The sequence below is a fragment of the Acomys russatus genome, chromosome 9, assembly GCF_903995435.1.
Source record: "Acomys russatus chromosome 9, mAcoRus1.1, whole genome shotgun sequence".
In the NCBI taxonomy this organism is placed as follows: domain Eukaryota; kingdom Metazoa; phylum Chordata; class Mammalia; order Rodentia; family Muridae; genus Acomys; species Acomys russatus.
The window spans coordinates 37,408,468-37,432,264 of record NC_067145.1 but is presented as its reverse complement, the minus strand read 5'-3'; the positions used below and the strand labels follow the sequence as shown (position 1 = coordinate 37,432,264).

The window sequence follows — 23,797 nt, the reverse complement described above, 5'->3', positions numbered from 1 at the left end:
GTCCCGGCATCCATCCCAATAACCCGCTGGGTGGAGTCTCTCAGAGGGCATCTATGTTGAGCCAATATACTTATAAGTGAGTATATACCATGCATGAATTTCTGGGTCTGGGTTATGTCACTCAGGATGATCTTTCTAGTTCTATCAATCTGGATGTAATGTGAATAAATTATAATAAATAAAATGTAAAAAGAAAAGAAAAAGGGAAGGGGGAACACAGACAATGCCCAAAAGGACTCCACTCAAAGAACAAGCATACCCATAGGTGCCCAAGGTGCTAAAAGGGCATTATATACCTTCTTACCACACAGCGGGAGCCTGAGGGCAGGGCAAGAGGCTACAAACACTTTAGACTCAGTCAGACTCAAGAGCTGAGGATTTTGTTTTGGAAATAAACTCTTTTGCTTCTACATCTATGACAGCTTGGGGGCAGGGGTGTCAAAGCTCTCCACAGAGAGCAAAGTGAGCAAACACATTGCATTTCAAAGACCCAGGATCAGGACACACCAGGTAACTGCTATAAACCAACTAAGAAAAAGCAAACCACCAAAGGGCAGGGAGGCAAAGGGTGTAAAAAGGAACAGAGATGGCGCAGAAACACGTTATCATTCGAATGAAGCTGAACTAAAACTAAAAGATGTCATTTCCAGTCAATCCTGTCAGCAAAACAAGAAAATGTAAGCATTCAGTCACTGTCGGGTCTGTGCAGTACCTGGAAGGGGGCTTCCAGCCTGCAGGGCAGTTCTCAACACACATACCCATTAACGGAAAGTAGACCGATGACTTCACCATACAGTGCCCCACTAGAATAAATGGATGGACGCACCCGTACCACAGATACATCCACCCAATGGCCAGGGAAAAAGGAGGAAAGAAAAGCTGGGTGCAGAAATATGAGTGGGTTTAGTAAAGTCTACTTACAAAAGGTATTAAAACACTACTATCCCACACTGCTGTGACCACAAACGCAGGGTGAGCATTACTGGGAGCTAGGGGGTCAGACTCCCACCAACTATGAGTTAGTCCATAAGACAAGAGGAGGGGTGATTAATTCATTGTTCTCATTGCTAATGCCCCAAATGTTCTGTACCATTTGTAACTGACGCAAAAATTAGAAACCACATTTGACTAACTCAAGAACTTTTGCTAAGAATTTCTAATCACATTTTGCTATCAAATTTTGGCTACAATTTTAAATAGGACAAAAAAATAAAAAACAAAAGGCATTTTTTTTCCCAAAGTGTAAGTAAGGCCAGAAAACATCATTGTGAAAAAAATAACCAGGCAGCCAAAGGGATATTGGAAAGAACGGTGCATCAATGAGCATGGCTTGCAAAAATAGCTTTAAAACAGGTATGGTGTGCGGCTAGAGAGATGGCTCAGAGGTGAAGAGCACTGACTACTCTTCCAGAGGTCCTGAGTTTGATTCCCAGTAACCACATGGTGGCTCACAACCATCTATAATGTGATCTGATGCCCTCTTCTGGCCTGCAGGTGTAAATAAATCTTTAAAATTTAAATTAAATTAAATTAAATTTTTAAAAAAACAGGTATGGTGAAGGCGATACTAACTGACTCACTACTCACCAGGCAGCATTTAAAGAATACTTCATATATTCATTTGTTAATTCGAATTTGATTCACTGAGTCATTAATACTCAATCCTGACAATAAGCATTGCAAAGCAAGTACTTATTTCGCACATAAAGCAACTGCAGCACTATGACAGTGGGAACACAGGTGATGCCATGGTTTCTTTACCCCTGTAAAGCCAGAATCCAACTCCATCAACTGAAGTGCACAGGGCCAGATTTGAACTAGGATTTGAGATCTATCTTGGCAGGTGGTGGAGCTTAAACACACAAAACACTACCGGGTGGGAAACAAGGACTCCACTGTAGCCAGCGCTCCACGGTGCTAGCTATGAGAAGGAGATGACTACAAGGGAAGAGTATGGGCTGGAACCCAATGGAGAGGGGTCACAAACGCTGTCCTGCAGACACAGCACTCCTGACTGGGACCTAGCCCACCTCGGGCTGCACACTGGACTTCCAGCTCTTTCTTTTCATGGTGGTGGTGAACAAGGACCTGCAGAACCTAACTAAACGTCAGGGAATATTATCCAGTCTTTCAGAACAAAGCAGCTCATGTAAGAGGTTTACCTGTAATTCTCATTTGATCCTCAGTACAATTACAAATGCATGTTTCAGTAGGCCCGCCTCCCCCAGTATGGTCGATCCTCGGTAGAGCAATCGGGCAAAACCTCCTGAGCCTGGGAGCACAGCTTCTGGTTGTGGCTCTGCCCTGCTGAGCACACTCTCTAGGGAAGCTGGCTATCTTCCTGCTCTCTGGAATTGCTATTCTCTGGGATTAGGGAGTAACAGGAATTTCTGGACAAAGGAAATGAAAATATTAGAGACCATCTTGACTTCAAGCATTCTAATGACTGACTGTTCGCAAGGGCAGTAGTACTTCTAGGAAAGAAATGTTTTTGCGGGACTAATAGATTCCTTCCCATTAAGTTATGGCTAAATACACATGTTAGGTGGTTGTTCTTGAAGTGTCATCTGCATGCACCCTAACTTCCAAAAGACACTCTTCCGTGACAGTGAACTCAGGCTGGGAGGAAGACATGGCTCCATCAAGGGTTCACAAACCTGGCTCTGATTCGCTCCCTCCCCTCCCCAGCAAATACCTACGGCGGGCTACATATGGCCACTGTTTTGAGAGTATGAATTACAAAGACAACAATTTACCCAGAGCCTCAGGAATTCCTATCTTCAGCAGGCTGTACGTGTTTCTGTGCCCAGAAAAGTGTAACCTGTAACATATGAAATACCTCTGTCTGGTTTCTCCAACAGGGCTGGCTGGACGATTACCTTTGATTGGCCCAGGAGCATTACCAGCTGTTGAGGCCCAAGGAACGGCTCTGTCAGACCAGGTGGCCCGTGGATCATTCACAGTGTCTGGCTGTCTTTTTCTTTTTCCTCCCACCCAAGGCAAACAATACTTCGGAGGCAAGTAACATAACCTCCCCCAAGGGGTTTGCTCTCTAAACATGACACCATTCCGCCCTCCTTACACAGACTGACGTGTTTCCAAAAAGCCCTAAACTTGTAGTATCTTACAAAATTATCTCAGCACAGAATCTAATTCACTAGCACAGAAATATCACCTCCAATGACAGCCATTAAGCTTCTAATTGCTTCTTGATAAAAATGAGAGACATTGACAGTAACTGAATAGAAAAGACTAGAAAACCAATAGGTAGCTAACTACATCTCAACAGGCTTGGAGAGCCATGAAGATGGACCCTTCTCTCCAAACCAGCAGCCTCTGAAACCAAGAACTGGGACCACAGGACACTTCTAGTGCTACCTAAAAGAATAGAATGTGTGCTGTATCTCTGGCCCTGGGTAGAGATGTTGCATCCTGAATGGCTGGCAAGGCCTAAGGTCAGTGTCCAGCCAGAAGGTTTCTAATAAAGAACACAGTCAACAGCTTTGTCTATTCCCTTAAGAGTTGATAAAATGAGTCTGACAAGTAAGAAAACACCTTGGGTGGAGGCTGTCTGTGCCAGAGACAGTAGAAATAGAATCAAGTCTGCTGTAAATGTAAACTTATACCCTTAGTCATTGTCCTCTTTTGCCTCAGAGTGGCCTGCTATACTCTGTAGGAAACCCAACCTTCTACAGTACACCCTAAGTGTCTCCTGTAAATGGTTTAATGGCCATCACCTGGACTGGAGATCCGAAAGGAAGCCAAAGAGAAACCACAAAGATGGAAATGTGTGTTACCTCAAAATACTCCATTAACTAGGATAAGGGGTGGACAAACAGGACTGTCGTGGTACCAAGAAATACCACGTAGGGCTGGAGAGATGGCTCAGAGGTTAAGAGCACTGACTGCTCTTCCAGCAGTCTTGAGTTCAATTCCCAGCAACCACATGGTGGCTCACACCATCTATAATGCCCTCTTCTGTCATTCATGCAGGCAGAGTACTGTATACATAATAAATAAATAAAACTTTAAAAAAAGGAAAAAAGAAATACCACCTAAACTGACTTTATGTATCGCTGGTTTAAAAAGCACTGATAGCCACAGCACTTCACTTGTTAGGGGATAAAAAGGTTCATCTTTGCACGGTCCTGACCTCTTCCTCCTCCATGCTTTCTCCAACAAACGTGAATAAATCCAGTCAGCCAAGAACTTTATTACTTTGCAGCATTTTCAAGTTCAAAAACAAGTTTGTTAGAAGATGATGAGGCCAGGCTGGACCTTTGCCTATGCTACTCCATTTTGTGTGAAATGACAGTGCCTTGCCCTGAGAGACCCTACTCTTGTATTTGGCCCCAGTTTTAGATGACAAATGACCTTGCCCCTGGATGCACTCGTGAACTCCTCCATACGTCCAACACAACTGGTGCCCCAAAGACTAAAACTGAGCTCTCCCTGGGAGTGGAAAGAAAGCCACACTATACAATGTATCACGGTGAACTGGTGCTGTAGGGGGGCATCAGAGCAAGGGTGTAACTACCCCACATGGAGCCCAGAAAGAGGCCAAACTCAGCATTGGAACAGTGTGGGTCCAGTTGTCATCTGGCCAGCTAGCGTGTGCGGGTGAAGGAATCATGACCTACTCCAGTGTCACCTGCCTGTCCCCTTGTTCACCCTGCTGGCCCTGCCATCCATCTCTGCACCTGTTCCTGCATCTTGACCGAGTCTCCGCAGTGGGGCTCACCTCTGAGGCTTCCCTCTCAACTCTGTGATGTCGATGTCCGTGGCCACTGTGTTCCTTCAGATTCTCACCTGCAGCTTATCACTACATTTTATCAACATTTATTATTACCTTACCAATATAAGGACTCTTATATTCCTATTGGTTTTCCACTTTGGCTTCTAGGCCTAATTAACCCTTTGTAATCACTCTATAACCTGCATATGTACACAGATACAGAGTTATATATACTATATGGAGTTTGCTGTGCTATCGAGAGTCTGTATTACAAACTGAGACTGGCCTGAGAATTAAAATCTCTGGGGGACCCTGTCATAGAAGAGTCTCCCACACTTTCTTCCATAAGAGCCGCCAGTTCATACGGCTGAAGTCAGGGAGGTGATACCCTGGAATCTCAGTCGGAGGGAGACAAAGCAATTACTCTTAAAACACATGTGCCCAGATAGACCCATCTCAAAGAAAACAAAAACAAACAAAAACAAAACAACACCCAAGAGACAGGCATTTAATAAGATTACTGAATCATTTTCTAACAACCTACCCTCACCAATGAGTCTGCGGTGATGCCACCAATGGATTAGAAGTGAAGGCTTTGCCTCACCACTCTAATGAAGTTTTTGGTTTTTGTTTTTTGTTTTTTTGTTTTTTAAAGAAAATCCCAAGACAAAGGGGCTGAGTGGCTAGAGGAGGAGGGCACAAAGGAAATGCAAACCTCTGGGCTGATCTACACACCCAGTTCCAAGCCATGCACACAGAAGCTCACAGCTAAGGCCGAGTTCCCTGAGTTCCCATTATCCCATTAAGTCAAATCCAGTTTTCACCAAAAAATTGTAAGGCAGGATAACAACAGGGAAACAAGATGAACCAAGTAACAAGGAAAGCTAGACACTGTGGGTCTGGCAAAGGAGACAAGGAATTTAAAATATCTACATCCGATATGCTGAACATTCAAACGGAGAAAGCGCAGGTACCACAGCAGGTACCATGACCAGAGAGGCTGAAGACACTGGTGATCAACAGAAAATTAGAGAAACTGCAGAATGGTTGTGCAGAACCAAACGCTGCCTGTGAAGTGCTTATCGGCAGAAAGGGCACAGCAGCCAGGTGTATCACTGACATTTCTGTTGGGCCGAAAGCAGCTGACTGAAGGAAGAGCTAACTATGCTTTATGTTCTAGAGGAAGAATCCATGAAAGCAGGGGAGGCATTGCAGGAGGCAGCCCAGCACAAAGCCAGAGGAGCTCAACGGCAGTGGGGCAAGGCTCCGCCTCCTAGGGGATCCTGAATCTCCCAAAACAGCACCACAACTGGGGATGAAGGGTTCAAACATGAACAACTGTGGGGAACATTCTCACTCAAACCCCACACCAGGGAAGGTGAAGACTGCCTGCCCCTGTGGAAATGCAAATGCGAGGATGAATGAAGAAGGGCAGAGAAACAACAATCTACGAGCTGGGAGGCAATGAGAAAAAGGGTGACACAGAAGGGAAGCCTCGGGAGAAGAGGGCGGGACAAGCACCTAAAGGGACAAGAGCCAAGCGCTGTCCAAGACCAATGACAAGCACCAAACTACAAGCATGGGACTCTAAAAATAAGTAAATAAACCCGTAAAAATGGAAACAAATCCTGAAACAACCACACCTTTGCCCATCACATTAAAACTACAGAGGACCAAAAGTAAAGAGAAGTCGTTAGCGAGGGTTCAAGGTCGGGGGGAGGGTGGATAGCACAAGAACCATCCTATCTTAGTGACCCTTATCTTTCTGGAATTAGACTAACATTGGCCTTCTGCCAGAATTCATCATGCAAGCAAGGAAACAACTGAGTGAAATATTTTACATGTTTGAAGAAAAAGAAAACACCACTCTTTGATTTCTGTATCCAGTGAAATAAATGTGTCACAAGTAGGGGGGAGAAGTAGGAACTTTTCATCCAAACAAAAATGCTAGGAATTTGTTCCCAGTAGATCTGTCTTCCAAAGAGTATTAAGAAACATTCTGCAGAGATTAAAAAAAAAAAAAAGATTGCGTAGATCTCAGGTTCGAATACTGAGATCTACATAAACACATAAGAGTGACAGAAAAGCAGTATGTGAAGGTAAATGACAACCCTTTGTTTTTCTTTCTCTGAATCGCTTGGCTAAGGCAAAGCAGTAATGGTCCCTAACAACTTAGAGGGTGATTCTAGCATGGGGTAAGTGACAGGAGTACTAAGAGAGATGGGGGGGGGGGGGGGGCAGGGAGAACTGAACATGCTCTGGTGCAGCAAGTGTGCCTACCACCGTATCTGAAGACAGATCCATGTTAACCAGGGGGGAAAGATCACCAAAATGCTAAGAGGGTAATTGGAATAATATAAAATGTCCAACTAAACATAGGGAAGAAAAATAAAGAGTGTGGTCAAAGTTTAAAACTAACCGAAAGCTACGGAGACATGATAAATATCAGCCCAGTACACAAACCATGATGTCAAGGGTGAGTGGTCTGAACAGACCCCATTCTATCACTACAGTGAACATTTTGAGGGTGATGCTTTAAAGACAAAAGAGGTTTGCTTTCTCAGATATAGAGGTCAACCTCATCAGCCATGCTCACCAGAGATTGGTAAGATGCCACACTCAGGAGACGTCACAGCAATGCCACATGAAAGAGGCACTGTGAGGCAAGAGAGGGAGTCAGAGTGCAAGTCAGGGGTCAGACTCACTGAGAACTAAGCAGAACTGCTAAAGAATTGCCTTAATACCTGCTGATGGCAGTACATTCACTGACTAGCTCAGATCCTACCAGACTGTCTTCTTTTTTTTTTTTTTTTTTTTTTTTTAATTTATTTTCATTTTAATGTTTCTCTTTACAGGTGTTTTTTTCTTTGGTTGGTTGGTTTTTCGAGACAAGGTTTCTCTGTGTAACAGCCCTGGCTGTCCTGGGACTCTCTCTGTAGACCAGGCTGGCCTCGAACTCACAAAGATCCGCCTGCCTCTGCCTCCCAAGTGCTGGGATTACAGGTGTGCGCCACCACGCCCAGCTCAGACTGTCTTCTTAAAGGTCCCACCAGCACTCAGCATTATCCCAGTGAAGGCCATACTTCCAAAACATGAGCCTTTGGAAGCACAACCTATATCAAAGCTATAGCACAGCAATTATAAGTCAGAGAAGGTGGCTCGGCAGGTAAAGTCACCTACCAACAAGTCTGACAAGTTGAGTTTGAAGTCCCAACACCCGCAGGTATGTCTGCGCACCACATGCATGCTTGTGCCTGAGGAGGTGAGGAAAGCGCATTGGAGCCCCTGGAACTGGAATTGCAGATGGCCATGAGCCACTCTGTGTTGATGGGAATCGAACACAGGTCCTCTATTAGAGCAGACAGTGTTCTTAACTGCTGAGCCATCTCTCCAACTCACTGACGTCACTCAAATGGTGAGAAACTAGACACTGTTTTCTCCTTAAATTACATAAGAAGGCAAAGATGGCCAGTCCTACCACTGCTCTTCAGTACCGCCCAAGATCCTTAGCAAATGTCATAAAACGTAAGAAGGAAATAAAAAGTACATATTGAACATAAAAAAGTTTTGTTTACAGGTGACATAATTATGTTGAAAATACTAAAGCGTCAACAGCGATAAAACCTGGGCACTAATAATCAATTTAAGCAAAGATACATGACTCAGGCTTAATATATACATAGTCAACAGTTTGCCTCTATACACACAACGAAGAGCTGAAAACAGAAATTACACATACCATTCCTGTGACAGTTTGAATGAGATAGCTCCCATAGTCTGGGGCATTTGAATACTCAGTCTCCAATCTGGGGCATTTTGGGGTAGGAGTGGGAAGTGTGGCCTTGCTGAAACAAGTATGTCACTGGATTTAAAAAGCCATGTGCTATGCCAGTTCACCCTCTCTGCTCCTTGCCTGGGCTGAGGTATGAGCTCTGACCTGCCTCCTCCCAGCTGTCATTGTCCCCGCCTGGATAGTGATCCCTCTGGAACTGTAAGTGTAAAGTTTTACTCTCACATAGGATTCACACCATCCACAACAAAATTAACTAATGGGCCTAACTGTAGCATAAAATTTTAAGACTTTCAAAGATAACAGAAGAAAAAAAAAAATCTAGGCATTTTTGAGTTTGGTCGCAAGTGTTTAAATATGCAAGCATGCATTGTTTAATGATGGAGAAATTTTCCACATGGGGACACATCCTAAGACCTACACTGTCTTCATCATGCATACACCACAGTGAATACTCACGCCAACTATGACATCATCAGGTACTCTCCAGTTACAAGACCAGCTATACATGTAACTGAGCACTAACAGCCACATCATGATTTAGGTGATGTCCGGTACTTTATCTGGCAGCCCTCTACCCAAGTCTATTACCTACCACCTTGAGCCTAATTATCCTCAACGCTAGATTCGAGAGTCTAGTTGTTTGATTATGCTCTAAATACTGAGCAAACTTTTAAAACATCTAAAATCACCTCTCGTTTCCTCCAAGGAGAGAGTCGAATTGCCTGAGAAGTGATATCCTTGTAGAGGGGTCCCAGAGATTGGCTCCTGAGTCCCCTCCCAACTCTGAACAGCTTGGCGCTGGTGGGTAGATCACAGGGCAGGAGTCTCAGTTTGCTAGGGAACCGCACTGCCAGCATCCCGCTCAAACTAGACATCAATGCTTTGCTGTCTGTCATCACCTTCAGCTTGGAAATCCCAAGCCCATCTAATCTCTGCAGTACACCAATCTGCTTCCAAATGAAAGCTGGGTGAAGGACTGTCCTGGTGGTTAAGAGTGTGCTGCACTGCTCTTGCAGAGGACCTCAGCTCAGCTCCTAGTGCCCACACTGGCAAGCCAGTGAACCGCTGAGATCAGCCTACCTCTGCCTGCCTTGTCGTAGCATTACAAAATACCAGATCTGTTTAGTTTAACATGGGTTCTGTGGAATCAAGTTCAAGATCTTTAAGGCAGGCACTTCACTGACAATCTCCACAGCTCTCAGCATTATTGTTTTAAACACTGAAATCCCAGAAAAAAAGCATACACTAATTCTATTGTACAAGGAAAATCTCCTTTAAAATACAAAACGTGTGTTTGTGCAAATACTCCAGAGTCTTAAAAAAAAAAAAGCATAAAGCTCCAATAATGTCTTTTCTTTTTCTTGACTTTCCCTCTGAAAGAGTACAAGGAGCATGTACAAGAATGTAGCAGTCAAAAATAAAAAATAAAACAATTCAACAGTCATAACGGTTGGCTATTCTCATCCTAGAGAGCCTGTGACTCTGAGTTAAAAGCAAGTTTCTGGAGGAGACACAAATGCAAACTAGTATAGAAGAAATGCAATATTTAAACAAGTTCTCGTGTCCTATCTTGTTCTAAGTTGAATTTAAATCCAATTATAAATATACACACAACTAAACAAAATTTAAATTAAGTAATAAGAGCTCATTCTCTTTTTGAAAAGTGGTAAGAACAGAAGATAAGTCTAGAAATAAAGTTAGGGCATAAAATGTATGCTCCATGGACCCCATGCATTAGCAAAAGATGTGTCGGCAGTGTGTTCCCTCACAGGGACTGGACTGAGTAAGTGGTGTGCCCTGGTTGTCCACCTGTGCAGGTTCCTATTAAGCAGACATGACAGTTCTCAGAGCCTCTCAGGACCATTTTCCTCCTAAGACTGACAGACTGTCACCCTCGTGGGTTTTGTTGTTGTTGTTTGTTGTTTGTTTTTTGTTTTGACAGACCAGGTTGGCCTTGAATTCAGCGAGATCCACCTGCCTCTGCCTCCTGGATCCTGGTACATGCCACCACCACCCCACTTTAGCTCTTCTACCTAAAGCTTTCCTTTTAAAAATTATCATCAGCCAAGACATCTAACTATGAATACGTCCCAGTGCAAAATCATAAATATATTTAAAATGTTGAGGGTTGTGTGTGTGTGTGTGTGTGTCTGTGTGTGTGTGTGTGTGTGTGTGTGTGTGTGTGTGTGTCTGTCTGTCTGTCTGTGTGTGTCTGTGTGTGTGATTTTTTGGTAGCTCAGCTGTGCTCCTCTTGGGCATCAACTTTATAGATGGTAATATTGGGTTGCTTTGTCCAAAAAAGTTGGACAAGTCTGCAAGGATCAACCTTTCTTTCCAGTAACAATCTCAACATCCTAAAGTAGTACACTGTACCTGTCAGTGAGACAGCAATGTGCAGCCTACTCTTGAGTATATTTTACAAGTATGTTAAACCTTTAAAATTGTGTGCCAATTTATAGCACTCACACATGCATATACACAGAGAGAGGTGGGGGAAGACCCTGCAAGAACCATGAAAATTCTGTGCTAGGATAAAAATCAAATTCTCCAGTTCTAAATCACACACTAACGGCTTTAACTTCAGGCAAGAGCATAAAACCAAAGCACATTTTGGTTCACTCTATAACAAATCTTTTCAAACAAATTCCTTTGGCTCTAGCAAGATTTATGTACAAAAGCTAAAGGCTTCTGTCCCCAGCCTTAAACAGAGGCATTTGGAACACAGTTACTTGGTTTGTTCCAGCTGTTTTAAGCTAAGATCCCATGAGCTTGCCTCCTGGAGGCATCGTAGACTTTACATATTTAAAACTAATAGAATGGGTCAGTCAGAGGACACACTTGAGGCCTGCATCTGATCAGAGTTGGAGGCAGAGAATCACAAATACGCTAACGGTATAAAATAAGACTCCTTTGAAAAATTCATGTTATAGCAATTACTGAGAACACTTGAAGCCGTGCACATGTCGACTGTGCCATCTAAATGCTGAGCATCCGGCCATTTGCCTCATGGTTTTAGGGAGCCAGACACTAGCACTCCTTTGGATGCTTCCTACCCACTTGCTACTTACAAATGCTTTAGAAAGCAGCCTCTGCTTAAGGCTCACCAACCAATGTCACTAGAACTGCCTTATACGCGCTAGTTTCATCCTTTTAAGAACAGTAGTCACCACGTCCAGAGTTCTCTGACCTTTTATGTGCTCTGATAACCTTTTCCTCAAAACTTAATAAGTCTGTCTGACTTCATAGCGATCCAAAAACCAAGATGATCACAGTTTTACAGAAATTGTCAGCTTGCTGACACCCATTCTGACTTCCACTTTAGGTAATGAAATTATAGCTATGTTAGAAATAGATGGAAATAAACATGCATCTGTTATTCGGGAGAATGCTTACTTGCTGACCCAGGAATGATGCCAACTCAAATACGTGCTATGCCTTTTGGCAAAAGCTAAACCAGTGTGCAGACAGCTGCAGCCACTTCCCTGCATTCAACACAGAAGCATTTTTTATTATTACTACACCAAGGCATAAACTCCCCAGTTGTAGTCCAAAGACCATTTCTCACTCACCCCAAGAAATTAGCTAAAGCTGCCTAAAATGAATTACGCATAAAGATATGTTGGCAAGTGTGCATTATGAAAAACATAAATGAATGAATACTCTCTGCTTTAAGCGCGCTGCCAGGGTAGCGCCAGGGTTGACTGCAGCTTCTTGAGTCCAGTTGCTACTCAAAGCAGACAAATTTCAGGGAGAGAAACACATAGACTATCCCTGTTCTGCAAATGGGGCAATTCAGGAGTGAATTTTCAAATACTCTGTATCAGTTAAAGCCCACCTCCCCCCCCCCCACCCCACCCCCACCGCCGCCTCCCACATGGGGACAGACAACCATAACAAAGCTATAGCTGAATAAAGCATAGGTCTAGATCCCCGGAGGGAAGGGCATCTCCCTCCTAGGCATTTCTTTCAGCTTGAGTTAAATGAGAGAAAGCGCAGTTCCGATTTCCAGAAGCAGGAGTGGCATGTTTTCCAGTGAATTTCTTGTTCTCATTTTACTATTTTAAGAGTGCTGGTCACTCCCAGAGTTTCTGTAAGATGGGATCTGCTTCCCAGGGGCCGATGGTTCTCCGTGGCGGGATGCTTTCCCTAAAACAGTCTCCAAAAACTGTTTTGGTTCGTATTTAGCTCCACTGTATTTATCTACAAAATACCATTTCAATGGAGTCAGGCCAATAAAAGGAACAGCTTACTAGAATTTCAGTTGACTTTGTTAAAGGAAATTATTTTAAATCAATGTGGCTTCTGGACTGCTGCCGTTTCTGACCTCAGAACACATATTCCTTCTAATTTCTGCTGTGAACATTTGTTTATTTAAGTGAAATTCCAGCTCACAAAAGTCGACCATAACGGAGTCTCAACCTTCCTGCCACTATTTCGTCCTTTGTCTAAACAAGGGCAGGCGAATGCAGCCGCATTAGCATGCTCTGCCACATCGCCGCCCTACAGTGAAGTCATCTATGTATTTTTGGTAAGATCTTTAACAACTTCCACGCCCGACCATGAAATAGAACAAGGCTGTTTTGTTTTCAGACAGTAACAATTTCATCTCTGGTTTACTAGATGGCGCTCAAAATATTTTTCCATATGTTTTTTGCAAAAAGAACCTGACATCAGCGTGGTTTACCTTGACCAGTGAATGCAGGCTCTTTTCACCAAACATGTCCCAGAGGAAGGTCAGGTCCTCCTGGCTATCCACATGTGGCTGCAGCTGGGCGGGCAGAGCCGCCAACAGCTCATACAGACCTATAAAATGAAAATAAAACACAAAGTGTAATCTTAGGGTGATCTCATTAATTTCACTGAAGGTGTAGGTGCAAATGACGGCTGGGCATGTCACTTTTACTGGATTTGTATTCTGGGCCATCTAGCAAAACAGTTCTCTCAAGAAGCAGAGGAAGTGTTTTGATTTTTAAATTCCAAAGAAGTAAGTGTGTGTGTGTGTGTGTGTGTGTGTGTGTGTGTGTGTGTATGAAAGTCGGGTTTCTTTCTGCCCTTTTTTTTTTTAACCTTTCACGCTTGTCAACATTTTGCAGTCAGGCAAGTTTACATAACCAAGGACAGAAAATGCGTGCAACTCCAAAATAAAAAAAGAAAGAAAGAAAGAAAGAAAGAAAAAAAGAAAGAAAGAAAGAAAGAAGAAAGAAAAGGCATACATTCCTTTCCTTGACTATTATTGCATTCCCCTCTTGTCAGCCAAGGAGGCGAATGAGTCATAAGGAGGAAAACCATCCTTAAGAGAAAATGGATATAGTAGTCTGCAAAAAGGCTTGGTAGTCTGCAAGAAAGTTCTAATAGCATAAGGCTTCAAAACACTTGCATTATCTAAGATGCAAATAAAGTTCCACCACATAGGATCAAATCCACCTCACACAGTGATTGATGCACGTGCTGTCCTACCACTGTGGACTGTGCCTTTGTCAAAAGGACTGTGCAGAATGGAGTTGACATCTGGGGTGTATGAAGCCTATCTGCTTCCCCTCTGGTGGCAGATGCAGGTTGCTGTGGCAACACCTCGAAGAGATGCTAGAGGTAGACAGAAGCAGTGTTTCACAGGAGCCGTCCAGCTCGGTCACAGGCAGCCAGACTGCTGCAGCAGGCTTGCTCATGACTCTTGAGGGAGGTGACCTGGCAGAACTCAGTATCAACTCTCGGCACATGGTGCATTTTCCAGCAGGATTACATGAGGTAAAAAGGACAAAATTCCTTTTTTTTTTCTTCTTCTTCTTCTTCTGTCTGCTGTCTACAAAAACACCAAGACCTCCTGAGGTAGGCAACACAGGAGGCTGTTGTTATTCCAAGTCTGGGTAAGGGCTGCCATTCATCATAGAGACAGCTTTACAAGAGATTTAACAAGCAAAGAACAGAAAATTGGGAACTCTTGATTAGCATTATCTATTATCTTTCTAACATATCAGTCCTAATTCACAAGCCAATGCAGGAGGTGAATATCTGATTAAATCCAAACATCCCTGGAGCTGTCTTTACCACCACCCCCAAGTCATAAGAATAGCTGGGCATGGTGGCTCACATCTCTCTGGGTTCTGGGAGCCAGAGAGACAGAGGCAGGTGGATCTCTGTGAGTTCAAGGCCAGCCTAGTCTACAAAGTGAGTCCAGGACAGACAAGGCCACACAGAAGAATCCTGTCTCAGGGAGGAAAAAAACAAAACAAAACAAAACAAACACACAAACAAAAAACCCTAAATTAGACTATGAAAAACTCCAATTTTATTACTAAGTATTCTTGGTATTTTCCATTAGTTCTTTTTAAAAACTTGGCCCTCTGCCTAACCAGCTCTTCTTTACAATTTAATAAAGACTTTAAAATATGTCACCATGACTGCACCTATAATACAGTACTCACCTGCCCAGCCTCCCTCCCTTCCCCACTCCCACAAAGGGATATATCCCCATACTCAATAACTGCCAGGGACAGTGGTTACTCAAAGAATCACAAAGAAAAATTAGGTTTAAAAGGGTGGAATGTGTTATTGATTTCAGAAGTTGTTTTTAAAAAAATGCCTATACCTTGGCAAATGACTTCAGGTTTAATTGAGGAGAGTAAACCAACTTTGATCTAACTTACACGGTATAAATGCTAGAAGGTTCCATAAGCCAAAACACCAGAAGGCCCTGTTATGTGGTAAGTACACATTCTAGCCCATACACAGCCCAGTGAAACCTGGCTACCAGTCATTATTCTTACAGAAAACCAAGATAGATCCATATTTGACCCCCGTGTCTACGTTTAAAGCAGTTAGCATAATTCATCTGGGCCTTACCTCCTCTGTGTTTAAACACAAAGGGTCAGTTGTACACATAAAACTAAGCACAAGCCAGGGGTGGTGGTGCACGCCTTTAATCCCAAGCACTCGGGAGGCAGAGGCAGGCAGATCGCTGTGAGTTCGAGGCCAGCCTGGTCTACAATGCGAGTCCAGGACAGCCAAGGCTAACACAGAGAGACCCTGTCTCGGAAAAAAAAAACAAAACAAAAAACAAACTAACTAACTAACTAACTAAACATGTACAAACACAAGGTCACAGGCAAGCTGGAGACTGGTTCACACTGCTATAGCAGATGCCACTCACTGGATCCGTTATGAACAACCCGAGTTCACTTGGGCCCCAGGTCTGGAGGGTAGAAAGTCCAACATGAAGGCGAGGCATTTCATGTGGGATCTGTACTACATCATCCCACGGTAAAAAGCAGAAAAGTGAGAGAGAGCAAGTGAGCAAGGCCTGATAGAACGTTCATGTGTAACAAGCTCACTCCTGCACTAGCAACATTAACTAGTTCATGAGGGAAGAATCCTACTGGACGGACTTCCTAAGAAAGGCCTCACTTCCCTCATAACGCCCCCACCGGAACTAAGCTCCTGGCACATGGACTTTGGGGAACACATTCAAATCACAGCAAGTTGTATCAATAACAACTTCCTGGTTGCCGTATTCTGCTGTGGTCAGTACAAGATATTAACACTGGAAGGAAATGGGTGACACACAGATCCATACCATTTCTTACAACAACACACAGGAATCTATAGTGATCTCAAAATAAAAGTGGCGACACAAAAATATTAAGGTCAAATGGTTGTCTTAAAATGTCAATGGAATCACGGGGCTCTAAGCCCAACATACTTGGTATAAAATAACATTCTTTCCTTGATGCACCTTCCTCTAGATCAAAACACCACTGCATTCCAAGGTTCAGAGTCGGAACACTTTGGCAGGCATCCCAAGTGGATGCAACAGCACACTCCTTTACACATGGAAAGTGTTACCCTACACAAGGATTGCTTATATTTTGTGAAGCATGCCATTTGATACTTCAGGTTTTAAAAAATAATTTTCCTGCTAGCAAAGGGTCATAAATCTGAGTTTTCTGGTCTTTCTAGCATTACACAATCGTTACTGATATGCTACCACCACAGTCTGGCACTCCAGTGACAACCGCAATTGCTCCCCTTCAGCTACCTGATCTGGAAGCCACAGCCAATGCTAGAAGAGACAGGCTAGTGTCAAGCATAAATTAAAGGCATGGTGAGAGAGCCAAGAAGCAAAGGCGTGCAGTCTCAGAGAAGGCAACACAGGCTCTAGATATCCCCAGGCTGTGAGCAAAGTGGAGTCTCGGTTCCGACACAGGACTGAAAACATTCCTACCTTCGAGTCCCAACAGTGAAGAATGCCTTTGAAGTCCAACCGAATGTTTTCAGAACTAGAAAGTTACAGGGCACATCTTTAACTTTTTTTTTAACCTATTCTTGGTCTCAGAGCAAAGCATAAGGGAAAGGTGGATCAATTCTGGCAAAGAGGAAGAAGAAATAGGGACAGAAGAAACACCTGAGCTATGTGTTTATGACTTGAGTCCCTTCGTCCTCCCAAAAGCGCATGTTGGAAATTCACCAATGGTAGTTAAGTTGGGAGGTAAAAATTAGGGTGACTGGGCCATGAAGACACTGCCTGAAGGAATTAACACTATCATCATCTAAGTCAGTTCCTTCCATGGTAGGTGAAAATTCATTATAAAAAGCAAATTCAGCCACTGCTTTGCCAGTCTCTTCTTTCCCCCTTCCCCTCCCTTCCATCACCTAATGACGCAGGAAGGCCTGCCCCGTGCTGTGCTACTACTGCTCCATCAGTGCTCAGGTAGTTCTTCAGAACCATGAAATGATAAGTGTCTTTTCCCATGAATTAGTCAGTCCCCAGAGCATGTGCGAAACCACAAACAGTATCAAATGTGCGCACTACTGCATTGTTTCCTATGTCTACCTTTGTGGCTTAGGTGATAATGAGTCAATAAAACAGAGGTTACATGACAAACAAAAACACCATGACGCTGTGACTAGAAGGGGCAGGTGGCACACACAGCGTGGACAATTCACACTCCAGGTAGGCTGCTGCCACGTTCCATTACCCGCTGAAGAAGGTGCACAACGTACAACCTACGAATTGTTTATTTCTGGAATTTTCCATTTAATATTCATAGACCACAGTTGATGGTAGATAATGGAAACTACAGAAAGCAAAGTCCTAAGAATCGACGTTTTATGAAGTCTTATGTTGGTATCACTTCACTAGCTAACTGAATAGAGAAAACCTCTCTCTCCTCTCTCTCTCTCTCTCTCTCTCTCTCTCTCTCTCTCTCTCTCTCTCTCTCTCTCTATCTATCTGCTCCCTGCATTGTTATGATCTCTGATGACATACAAGAGAGATTGAGGACAGACAGATAGGTGGATATGCCAAGCATGAAATAGCCATAAACATAAGAATCTCCTATTTCCCCCAGACAATATATATCTAAACTATGTCTTCTAAGTACATAATTAAACTGAAAATATACATAATTATTAATTTGTCATTGTGGCTAATAAGTTAAACATCAAATTCATTTCTTTTTTTTTTTTTTTTTTTTTTTTTTTTTTGGTTTTTCGAGACAGGGTCTCTCTGTGTAGCCTTGGCCATCCTAGACTCACTTTGTAGACCAGGCTGGCCTCGAACTCACAGCGATTCGCCTGCCTCTGCCTCCCGAGTGCTGGGATTAAAGGTGTGCGCCACCACGCCCGGCTGCATCAAATTCATTTCTTATCACACAAATAAAATGTCTAAAGGTATATTAATGTAGATGTCCTACTCTCACCACCTTCATATGTTTTGTGGAACCATTTTATTTAAAGGTTGCACGATGACCTCCTTGCTTTGGGGCCACTTTTAGAATTAGAACTTGTCACTCTAACCTCTGGGTACACTGTGTAAGATCTGGCTCTTTCCCGTTGCCTGTGTGGCACTGCATTGCACATGCTGTTCTCATGTGGGGGCACATTTTATTGTCTTTACAATGGAACCATTTGCCTATCTTTTAAGTATCTAGCATTTGCAAACATGGCATTCTCCCCTAAGAACTGAGAAACTAGAAATAACCAGCAGCCACAGAAGACTGTGCCGAGCAGCAGACAATGGACACCCCACATGTGTGCAGGTACACAGACCCCAGAAAGCCATCCCAGGCACGTCTATAAAGCTCACTAGTAATCTCTTTGTGGGCGTGTTGCTAAAACTCAAAGTGGGTAAGTGCCACTGGAGACTCCCACGTGGGCTGTTAAGAAGCCCAGGATAGAAGCAAAACTCTGCAAATGAAAACCACAGATCAAGGGCAGCCTCTTGCTGCTGCACTGTCCAGCCAGCGCCCTCTACTGACAAAATGTATCATTGACAGTGGCAAAAGAAAGTCCTTCAAGGCGACAGCAACTTTGCTTAGAGCAGACCAGGCTATCTGCAGCCCAGGCTGTAAAGGTAACTGGCTAAATCTACCGAGTGAGTCTCTTCTTTGGGGGAGGGGCTGCCTTTCTCCCTTTTTCGAGGTGGGGGTGGTTTTCTGCTGTTTCACACTGGGATACAATTAAAGTTACTGACAAGTGAGGATTGAGGCTTTACTCACAGCCTTAAAGCAGAAATGTTACTAAATCAAAGGCTTGCATCTAAAATGTTTGTCTATTTTTATCACATTTGCTTTTCATACATGAGAAGGGAGAGAGAGGAGGGGGAAAAGGGTGGAAAGAGAAGAGGAAGAGGAGAGGAGAGGAGCAAGGGGAAGGGAGGTGAGGAGAGGGGAAGGGAGGGGAGGGGAAGGGTGGGGAGGGGAGGGGAGCAGAGAGAAAGAGTGCTACTATGCAAATGTAGAGGGCAAATGTGGGCCCTCAGACTGGATTCAGGTCATCAATTAGTTATTTCAAGGGTGATTGATCAGGGACTGGGGAAGGCAGAAACATTGACTTAACTCATAAAAATCGTAATTATAGCCAGGCATGGTGGCACACATCTTTAATACCAGGACTCTTGAGGCACAGGCAGGCAGACTGCTGTGAGTTCAAGGCCATCCTGATCTACAAAGCAAGTCTAGGACAGCCCAGGCTACACAGAGAAACCCTGTCTCAAAAAAAATAAAATTATGATTATAATGAACATCTGGTCCACATGAGGTTGTAACATGTTCACACAGTATCATCACCTTAGTTAATAAGATCTTTTAACTTTTTTTTAATTTTTATTTTTAATTTATTCACTTTACATCCTGATTGTAGCCCTTGCCCTCATCTCCTCCCAGTCCCACCCTCTTTCCTTCAGCCCCCTACCCCCTCCCCTAATCCTCAGAAAGGGGAAGCCCTCCTCCCCTACCACCTGACAACAGCCTATCAAGTCTCATCTGGACTGTCTGCATCCTCTTCCTCTATGACCTGGCAAGGCCGCCCCTTGAGGGAGAATTGATCAATGAGCCGGCAACAGAGTCCATATCAGAGGCAGCCTTTAATCCGCATATTATAAGGACTCATGGAGACTAAGCTGCCTATCAACTATATCTGAGCAGAGCGTCTAGGCCTTCTCCATGCCTGGTCTTTGGTTGGTGCATCAGTCTCTGCACCCCCTCCCTGGGCCCACATCTGTGGTCTTCTTGTGGAGCTCCCGTCTCCTCCAGGTTCTTCTATCCCCAACTCTTCCATAAGACTTTCTGTGCTCCACCACCATGTTTGCTGTGAGTTTCAGCATCTGCTTTGATCCCCTGCTGGCTGGAGTCTTGCAGAGGACATTTATGGTAGGCTCTATCCTGTTCCTTCTCTTCAACCACTTCCGATGTCTGTTTTATTTGCCCTTCATGAGAACTAAGCATCCTCCCTAGGGTCTCCTTGGTATTTAGCTTCTTTATTTAGGTCTGTGTATTGTGGTAGGATTATCCTATATTATATGGGTAATATCTGCTTATAAATGTGTATATACTATGTATGTCTTTCTGAGTCTGGGTTACCTCACTCAAGATGATTGTTTCTAGTTCCATCCATTTGCCTGCAAATTTCAAGATTTCCTTGTTTTTAATAGCTGAGTAGTATTCCACTGTGTAAATGTACCATATTTTCTTTATCCATCCTTCAGTTGAGGGACATCTAGGTTGTTTCCAGATTCTTCCTATTACAAATAAAACTACTGTGAACATAGAAGCAAATGTCCTTGTTGTATGGTGGAGCATCTTTCAGGTATATGCCTAGGAGTGGTATAGCTGGGTCTTGAGGTAACACTATTCCCCATTTTCTAAGAAAGCACCAGATTGATTTCCATAGTGGTTGTACAAGTTTGCACTCCCACCAGCAATGGAGGAGTGTTCCCCTTTCTCTACATCCTCACCAACATGTGTTGTCACTTGAGGTTTTTTTTGGGGGGGGGGGTTGGTTTGGTTTGGTTTGGTTTTAGGTTTTGGTTTTGTTTGTTTTTGTTTTGTTTTGTTTTTGTTTGTTTTCAAGACAGGGTTTCTCTGTGTAGCCTTGACTTCCTGGACTCACTTTGTAGACCAGACTGGTCTCAAACGCACAATGACCCACCTGCCTTTGCCTCCCGAGTGCTGAGATTAAAGGTGCACACCACCACGCCCAGCGTCACTTGAGTTTTTGATCTTAACCATTTTGACAGGTGTAGGATGGAAACTCAGATGACTAGGGATGTTGAAAATTTCTTTAAGCATTTCTTGGCCATTCAGTATTCCTTTGTTAAGAATTTTCTGCTTAGTTCTGTACCTCATTTTGTTGTTGTTGTTTTGGATTTTTTGAGACAGGGTTTCTCTGCTAGCTCTAGCTGTCCTGGACTCACTTTGTAGACCAAGCTGGCCCCTAACACAGAGATCTACCTGCCTCTGCCTCCCGAGTGCTAGGATTAAAGGCTTGTGCCACCACGTGTGGCCTATACCCCATTTTTAAATTGGATTATTTGGTTTGGTGTTGTTTAATTTCTTGAATTCTTTATATATTTCGGACATTAGCCTTCTGTCAGATATAGGATTGGTTAAGATCTTTTCCCAGTGTGTAGCATGTCGTTTTGTTCTGTTGACAGTGTCCTTTGCCTTACAGAAGCTTCTCAGTTACATGAGGTCCCATTTATTAATTGTTGATCTTAGAGCCTGAGATGTTGGTGTTCTGTTCAGGAAGTTGTCTTCTGTGCCAATGAGTTCAAGGCTTTTCCTCACTTTTTTCTTTAACAAATTTAGTGTGTCTGGTTTTATGTTGAGGTCTTTTATCCACTCGGACTTTAGTTTTGTGCGGGGTAATAAATATGGATCTATTTGCATTTTTCTACATGTAGACATCCAGTTAGACCAGCACCATTTGTTGAAGATGCTATCTTTTTTCCACTGTATGGTTTTGGCTTCTTTGTCAAAAATCAAATGTTCATAGGTGTGTGGGTTTATTTCTGAGTCTTCGATTCAATTTCATTGATCAGTCTGTTTCTATGCCAGTACCAGGCCATTTTTATTACCGTTGTTCTATAGTACAGCTTGAGATCAGGGATGGAGATTCCTCTGCAAGATCTTTTATTATACAGACTGTTTCAGCTGTTCTGGGCTTTTTGTTTTTCCATGTGAAGTTGAGAATTGATCTATCAAGGTCTGTAAAGAGTTATGTTGGCATTTTGATGCGAATTGCATTGAGTCTGTAAGTTGCTTTGGGTAAGATGTCCATTTTTACTATATTGATTTTCCCAATCCATGAGCATGGGAGATCTTTCCATCTTCTGATATTTTCTTCAATTGCATTCTTCAGAGACTTGAAGTTGTTTTCATGTAAGTCTTTCACTTGCTTGGTTAGAATTATACCAACATATGTTATGGTTTTTTTGTGACTATTGTGAAGGGTGTTGCTTCTCTAATTTCTTTTTCAGCTTGTCTTTTGTATGCAGGAGGGCTACTGATTTTTTTTTTTTTTAAGTTGATTTTCTATCCAGCCCCTTTGCTGAAGGCTTTTATCAGCTGTAGGAATTCCTTGATAGAATTTTTGGGGTCACTTATGTATACTATAATATCAGCCACAAATAGTAATACTTTGACTTATTCCTTTCTAATTTGTATCCCTTTGATATCCCTTAGTTGTCTCATTGCTCTAGCTAGGACTTCAAGTACTGTATTGAAAAGATATGAGCAGAGTGGATAGCCCTGTCGTGTCTCTGATTTCAGTGGAATTGACTTAAGTTTTTCTCCACTTAGTTTGATGTTGGCTATTGGCTTGTTCTATGCTGCCTTTACTATGTTTAGGTATGTGCCTTGTATCCCCGATGTCTCCAATCTCTTAACATTTTAAGTTAATCAACCACTAGACTATATCATAGTAATTTTTAAAACAAGAAAAAGATACGGTGGCAGTACAGAGGCTAAGCTGTCGCATCTCCACTTTCAGAGTCCTGTGGCTATAAATGTGCAGCCCCCATAGACCTAGGGAAAGCATCAGAGTGGCTGGAGACTGGCATGGCAGAAGCAGAGGCAGTGAGAGGACCAGCACCAGAGAGGATGCAGGATGGAGGGAGGGGACATCCAAGGGCTTAACGGTGCCACTGCGGACAGTGGGGCTGCTCAGGGTTAGACACGCTGAAACAGGTACTGAACAACAGGTAGACACACAGTGGGCACAGACATTAGGAGTGTAACAGCAGAATAGGCTAAAGATCCAAAGCCATAGTCCTGAGGAACAGCCCTAACGGTGAGGCTAAAGGCACAAAAGATGCTCACCTCCCCCAAGGCTGCAAGATGCGAAAGGAGGAACCCACAAGTAATCAGAGAACAACACCAATGGTTGAAATCATAAAAACAAATCTAGGAAGAATCAATAATCTACCTTATAAACACATGGACAAGAAGGCCCGAAAACTGGTCTCTGGACTTCACTTTGACAGAGCAGACTGGGGAAAGAAGGCTAAAATCAGGGAAAAAATATGTCAGAGATAATGTATACAGGCAGCCCTTAGAAGTTTGAGCACAACTAGCCGGGCGTGGTGGCGCACGCCTTTAATCCCAGCACTCGGGAGGCAGAGGCAGGCGGATCGCTGTGAGTTCGAGGCCAGCCTGGTCTACAAAGTGAGTCCAGGATGGCCAAGGCTACACAGAGAAACCCTGTCTCGAGAAAAAAAAAAAAAGTTTGAGCACAAAAGAAAATTGTTATTTCTAAGTGGATATGGGTAATTTAAAAAAAAAAAAAAAGATAAATAGAAGTGAGGCCTAGTAGCACAGACCTGTAATCTCAGCTACTCAAGAGGATCATCATAAATTCAGGACTGGTCTGCGCTAGAGTGAATTCCAGGCCAGCCTGAGCATCCAAGTGAGACTCATCTTTAAAAGAAAAAGAAAAAAAGGAAAGGAGGGAGGGTGGGGTGCAGCATGGTGGGAGGGCGTTTGTCTAGAAGGTAT

The 23,797-nt window shown here is 43.3% G+C and overlaps 1 protein-coding gene across 2 annotated transcripts in view; it reads right to left on the bottom strand.

Moving 5' to 3' along the window:
- Positions 1 to 23,797, bottom strand: part of Mpp7 (MAGUK p55 scaffold protein 7) — a 203,597-nt gene that overhangs the window by 93,878 nt on the left and 85,922 nt on the right. For both annotated transcript variants that reach the window (XM_051151157.1, XM_051151158.1), the window contains exon 3: positions 13,213 to 13,331. In XM_051151157.1, the coding sequence (XP_051007114.1) occupies positions 13,213 to 13,331 (119 nt within the window). The remainder of the gene's footprint in view (positions 1 to 13,212; positions 13,332 to 23,797) is intronic.